Source organism: Eubalaena glacialis, chromosome 15 (assembly GCF_028564815.1).
Source record: "Eubalaena glacialis isolate mEubGla1 chromosome 15, mEubGla1.1.hap2.+ XY, whole genome shotgun sequence".
In the NCBI taxonomy this organism is placed as follows: domain Eukaryota; kingdom Metazoa; phylum Chordata; class Mammalia; order Artiodactyla; family Balaenidae; genus Eubalaena; species Eubalaena glacialis.
In genome coordinates, this window is record NC_083730.1 from 54,899,740 (window position 1) to 54,906,120 (window position 6,381).

At 44.1% G+C, this 6,381-nt stretch overlaps 1 protein-coding gene across 1 annotated transcript in view; it reads right to left on the reverse strand.

The window, feature by feature from the left end:
* MIB1 (MIB E3 ubiquitin protein ligase 1) overlaps positions 1–4,218 on the reverse strand; it is a 112,189-nt gene extending 107,971 nt beyond the window's left edge. The window contains exon 1 of the mRNA XM_061169637.1: positions 3,895–4,218. Coding sequence (XP_061025620.1) covers positions 3,895–4,123 — 229 coding nt within the window. The 5' untranslated portion in view covers positions 4,124–4,218. The remainder of the gene's footprint in view (positions 1–3,894) is intronic.
* Positions 4,219–6,381: the final 2,163 nt, after the last annotated feature.

Consider the following 6,381-nt stretch of genomic DNA (forward strand, 5'->3'; position numbering starts at 1 on the left):
CTACTCTTGCTGAATCCCATACCTACTGAATGAGAATGTCTATTTTTGAAGGTTCCCAGTTAATCTGCATGCTTACTGTCTGTTTGAGAAGTACTGACAGAGGGATAACTATTTCTTGAGATCTTCAAGTTGATTTCTTGAGGTCCTCAGTTCAACCAAGCTGCAATTTACAAGGAGTATTAAAACTAGATGGACTTTCATCACTTAAAACATTGTTTTAGCAGATGAAGATAAAAAGGAAAAGACATTTTACATAAGTATTTAAAATAGATAGGATCTATAGGAAAATCAAGTTTTCCTTACAGATGCCATTAGTAAAAAACCTCTCACAAAATCTCATCCTTTCCAGGTCTGGCATCCTATTCCCCAAACATTGTTCACACAAGTCCTGTTTTTTCCTAAGACTCTGTCCCCTGATAACACTCTTTTCTCCTGTACTTCTAGAAACAGATCAGAAAAGAAACAGGAGGCCTCAGAAAGGCAACGCTGAGGGTTATTAATCCATTTCACTTTTTATCCAGGGTCAGCACTTCTAGACCTTCAATTGCATAATGACGTCTAAGGAGCTGGTCCACAAATGACCTAAGAAGCACTCTTTGCTAGGGGTGGAAGAAAAGTACAAAGAACTGCCCCCAAACAGCCTGGACCAAAAATACCAGCTAGTTTTAAATAAACCTAATCATCTATACTCCTAACTTTCGTTATCCATACCCAGGAAGGTAGAAAGAACTTTAATAGGAAACCCACATTTATTTTCTCCACTCTTTCTCTGGTAACAATACAACACTGTAGTCAAGTGACCAAAAAACAAGCATTAAGTAAAAACACATTTCTCCCCAAATCCTATAAAATCAGTACCTAAATGATAAAAGGTCAACTATACCTACTTGATTACAGACTTCACAAAATTAACTCCAAACTAATTCACCAATAACATATATATTTTCACGATCTTCTTGCTCACTACAAATTAACCAAATATATCTGGATACAAGATAGAAGTTATATCATTCAAATATACACTAAATGCTCCTCTTCTCAAGGTTTGACTATCCTAGACCATAAATTCAAATTTATCATGTGTCACCTGAAAGAAAAAAAAAAAAAAAGCTTCTGTGCCAAAATGTTACAGACCCCACATACAACCCTCAGACAAAATCTCCAACACACAGTATAGAAATATCAGAAAGATTCAAAATGACTCAACCATTCCAGAATCCTTAATTCTCAGGAAAGTTTCACAGAATTTTATTTTAAAAGCTACCCATTTCTTAATTCCGAAACAGACTGCAATAAATTTTCTGTTCATATAATGTGGGTAACAAGTAAGGAACAAAGAATGAATAACCAAAGGCAATCTCAGTTGTCCTGATAAATATTACAAGACTTTTTAAAACTAACTATGAAATTTAAGAATACAAAAGGCATAAAAATATAACACACACCTATGTACCACCACCCAGTTTAAGACATAAAACTTACCCAAAAAACTACTACACTCCACTTCCTTCAGTGTAAAGATATCCACTCCCTTGAACTTGGCATTTATTATTATTTTTTGGTATACTTTTACCACATATGTACATATCCCCAAACCAATGAGTACCAACCCGCAGCAATCATACCTGGCAATGTCTGAAAAATGTTGGGTTATCATAACTGCAACCAGTGGGTAGAGACCAGGGATGCTGCCACAGTGCACAGGACAGCCCCTTCCAGCAAAGAATCATCTAATCGGTCCAAAACAGCAATAGTGCCAAAACTGAGAAACCCTGTCCTAAACAACAAACAGTACTGTTCTACATTTTAACATACCATACGTTTTCTTTTTAAAGAAACTTTACTTTCTTGCTTTATTTGCTTAACATTAATTTTCTGCAGAAGTGTTTTTAAAATGTTTGCTAACAGAATCAAATGAACAAGATGAATTGATACATACCAACAAATTAAATAATGTGTAAAATTATCCTGTAAAGTAAATTAAGATTTTTAAACCTCTGAAAAACACCTGTTTTTACATAAGATAATAAAACAATTTACACGACAGATATACTCCATACTAGAAAACAGACAGACAACATGAATATCCCTTCAAAAATTGCTGTAGTACAGGATTTGTTACACTTTACCTTTACCCTGGAAAGATATTTAAAATTCCCCATAAACCTACAATTACTGATCCCAAGATGCCTCCAAATTATTGAGCTCAAACTTTAGCTTTAGCTAGCAGGATAAAACTTTAAGAGTGTGCAGAAACAGGAATATGCCCCACACAGTGTTGTAGGAGGGTAAATTGGTAAAATGTCTTCGCAAGGCATTTAGTCAACATCTCTCAAAATATTAAATATGTGCACTCTTTGATGCAGCAATTCCACTTCCAAAGTACTCAGTACACATGCACAGGATATATGTACAAGGATTCATTCAATGCATCACTGTAATAAGAAAACCTGAAAGAATACAAATGCCCATCAACAAAGCACTGGTTAAATAAATTACTGCATCCAATCACTGTAATATTATGCAGCTGTGAAAGAATAAGGCAGACATCTATGTGCAAACATGGAACAATCACTAATAGGTACTATTAAGTTAAGAAGCAAAAGCACAGAAAAGAATATAGTAATTTATTACCACTGGGCCTTAAAAGGGTTGCAGATTTACAATACGTTAATACATATGCTTGCAATGAGTATTCTGTAAGAACACACAAGAAACTGATAACAATGGTGGCCCCTTTTTGTACCGTGTTGGTCCTGCACATAAATCCTCTGCAATGTTTAAAAAGCCAGCAAAGAAACACAATTTTATGAATTATCTATTCAAAAATTGAATTGCCTTGTGTTAATTTCCTTTTTATTGGTGCTAACAATAACTATGTACCCATTTCAGGATTTGTTAGGTTCTGCCGAACTCAATCATAAAGCTTTAAAAATAGCTTATTTAAGCATTCCGAAAATTATCAAATTTTAAATTTGAAACTATTTCCTACTGAACAGAGTACCAAGGATAAATCTATGTGAAAATGAATTCGATTAAATTATTTTGAGAGCAAGCTTTCAGTTTATCATATTATATAAAAATTCTAGAGTCAATAGCAAACAGTTCCCTGAAATTTGGTGAATCAAGAAGGACACTGACTCATTGCTGTGTTAATGGATAAGTCTCTGACATAACCTTACAAATGAACTGAGATGTTAAAAGATATCAGGTGTCCCCTATACCTATCTTCCACTTGAAAAGAGTATTTAACACAAAGAAAGGGTTCAACAGCTTAGGCTGTTTTTCCCTCTATTGGTATAAAGATATACAACGAAACAATTAAAATGAAAAATCATTCCACAGGGTACTAAGTAGCAGCATTCAGCTACTGAACTCCAAGTCTTTCTATGTGTTAGATGAGGAGGAAAAAAGGGTATCGCAACAAATCCGAGGTACCAACGGCCCCTCGGCAATTGTAACCGGTCAACTAAACACCATATGGCAAGGCAAGCCTCCCTTCAGACACTCATCACTCGGTGGCTGATTAATTTCAATGGCTTATTAGACAGGCCTCTCCAGACCCCTTCCCTAGAGAAGAAGGAGGAGGGGAAGTGTCTGTGGTCTTCCCGGTGCTTTGTGCCTTCCAGGCTTGAAAGCATCCCCGTGATGGTGCAGCCATCATTTCCCTTGGGGATGGGACGGAGGGAAGAGAAGAGGGATCTTTTTTGCAACTTTTTGTTTACCAGGTATTGAACCTAAAATTCCCTTTGGCTCCTTCTCCGCTCCCTCCAGCCAGGCGCTGCACGGTAGGCGTTCCACCGCGGGCTTCTCCCAGGCCGCCCGACGCCCCCGCACCCCGCCTCGCCCCTGCCCCCACGCGCGCAGGCCCCGGGCCAGGTGGCCGCCGCTTACCCGTGGGCGCGCTGTCCAGGATACGCAGGTCGTAGGCCCCGGAGCAGCGGTAGTTGGCGGCGGTGCCGTTGTCCCACACCACCACCACCTCCTCGGGGCTCTCGAAGCTCCGGACCGTGCCCACATGGCCCTCGCCGCCGTCCTGCTTCCCCCACTTCCAGTCCGGGCCGCGCACCACTCGGGCCCCGACCCCTTCCACCATCACCCGGTTATTCCTGGAGTTACTCATCGGGGCCCGAGCGGTGGGCTCTGCCGCCGCCGCCGCCGCCGCCGCCGCCGCCGCCGCCGGGGGACCCGTGAGGGAGTTGGGCCCGGGCCGGACTCTTGGCGCCGGCGGGGGCGGCAGCGAGCCCCGGGGGACGTGAGAATAACTCACGGGGGCGGCGGCGCGGTCCCCGCCGAGCCCACAGCCGCTCCCCAGCCGTCGCCGCCGCCGCCGCGCCCCCCGCTCGGACTGGAAGCCGGACTGCAGCAGCTCCGAGGCGGCGGCGGCGGGAGGGCAGAGAGGAGGGGGCCGTGGGCGGGGACTCCCCCGCTTCCTCCGGGCTCCCCGGCCGGGCTACAGCGACGGCCGCCAGGAGACCACGCTCTCCCCCGACCGGGAGCGCGGGGAGCACAGGGGGCCGGGGGAGGTTAGCCCCGGGGAGACGGCGCGGGCGGCGGGGAGCAAGCTTAACTGCCGGCCTAGTTTCTCCCCCGGGCCCTCGCTCCGGGGTGGACGCCCGAGCGCCGGCGCCGCCTCCTCCCCCGTGGGCAGTGATGGTACCTGCCGGCGTCCGGCGAGCGCCCGGGCCCAGCGGCCCCCTTCTCTCTGCCCCCGCGCACGCCGCCGCGCTCCGCCCAGCAACAGAGTCCCCGCCGGGCGAGAGCGGCGCCACATCCGGGTACTGGCGCACCGAAGGCCGCAGCAGCACGTTCTCTGAGGGATTAGGAGAGGGCTCCCCAGTAACAGTACGGTGTAAGGGTTTTGGAGAGTCGCGCGACTGGAGAAAGAAAGCAGAGGAAAATCGCTCCCTAAGCGCCTCGCCAAGGCCCTGCGAGGGTGCGCATGCGCACGTCCTGGAAAGCTAAGGGGCAGACGCCCAGCCCAGTCTGAGACGATGGAGGGGCGGTTCCCTGGAGTTGTTGCGGACCGGTTGTGCCGCGCGTCCCATTGGCTGTGAGGGAAGGGGCGGGGCAAGGAAGTGCGTCTGGCCGATATTGAGGTGGACTGGAGGTTGTGAGGATCCGGATGTGGTCTGGGCTGCTGAGACCCGGTACCTCTGGTGAGGTCAGTCTTTCATCAAGTTCTAGCGTACCTGGATGTACTCAGTGTGAATTTGGGATTACATAACGTTTTAGTCTTTTTGTTTTTAATTTTTATTGGAGTATAGTTGATTTACAATGTTGTGTTAATTTCAGGTGTACAGCAAAGTGAATCTATTATACATATACATGTATCTCCTCTTTTTTAGATTCTTTTCCCATATAGGCCATTACAGAGTACTGAGTAGAGCTTCCTGTACTATAACAGTAGGTCCTTATTAGTTATCTATTTTATATATAGTAGGGTGTTTATGTAGTTTTCTTTTTTAACGGGGTGGGGAATAGGACAGATTATGACATAGACTAAGGGCAACCTGTATTTCTGTATACGTAAATTGAAAGTATTTCAGACCACAGTGGGTAATTAGTGATGTGTTTCTAAACTGAGCAGAATGTTACTGAATGATGTGTGTCTTGCCTTTATGTGGAGTCAGGGTGGTAAGTAGACTCCAAACAGCACAAGCTCCTGGGAGAGACTTCACAAGCATATTGCCCATTTTAACAACATCTTGCCCATCCATTACATAATTCGGCCCCCAATCACAGAAACACAACAAAATAAGAGGACTGTAAGAGTGGTTTCTGGCTGCCATTACTTAAATGACATCATGGTGCGTAGGATTTAAAGTCATTGGTTCACAGCCCACACGGATGCATTGTTAGCATACTGTTGCTTTTCCTGAGAGCCAAGGGAGCAAGGAATACTCCAGCAGGAACGAATAATCAAGTGGAAAGAAAGGGGGTGTTAAAGAGTAACCAGTGGGAAAAAAAAAAAAAAAAGAGTAACCAGTGAATAATTATGTAGTGAAATAAATGTTCTTAATTTTTCATGTCAGTGAAACAGGAAAATACCAATATGGAATCCCAAAGGCCAAACAGAGCTTATTTTAGAAACTAAGCAGTTAAAATATTTGTTCAAAATAAGCAGCCAAATATGTAGTCTATTTCAAAGCATTTTCATCCTGGAAGTGTTAAATGTGCTATTCTTTCTCTGCCAACTCTTTCTTTTCTCTCTGGGTTTTTTTCTGGTTTCCTTCTTTTCTTGTTCACCAGTTAAACTGATCACATGCATTAATAAGTTGATAAAAGATTTTTAGAAAAAAATATAGCCACTGCACAAGTTATACTGTGGTTGACTTTGTAAAGTAAGCTAACTCGAGAAAAGGCCAACTGAGATGATAA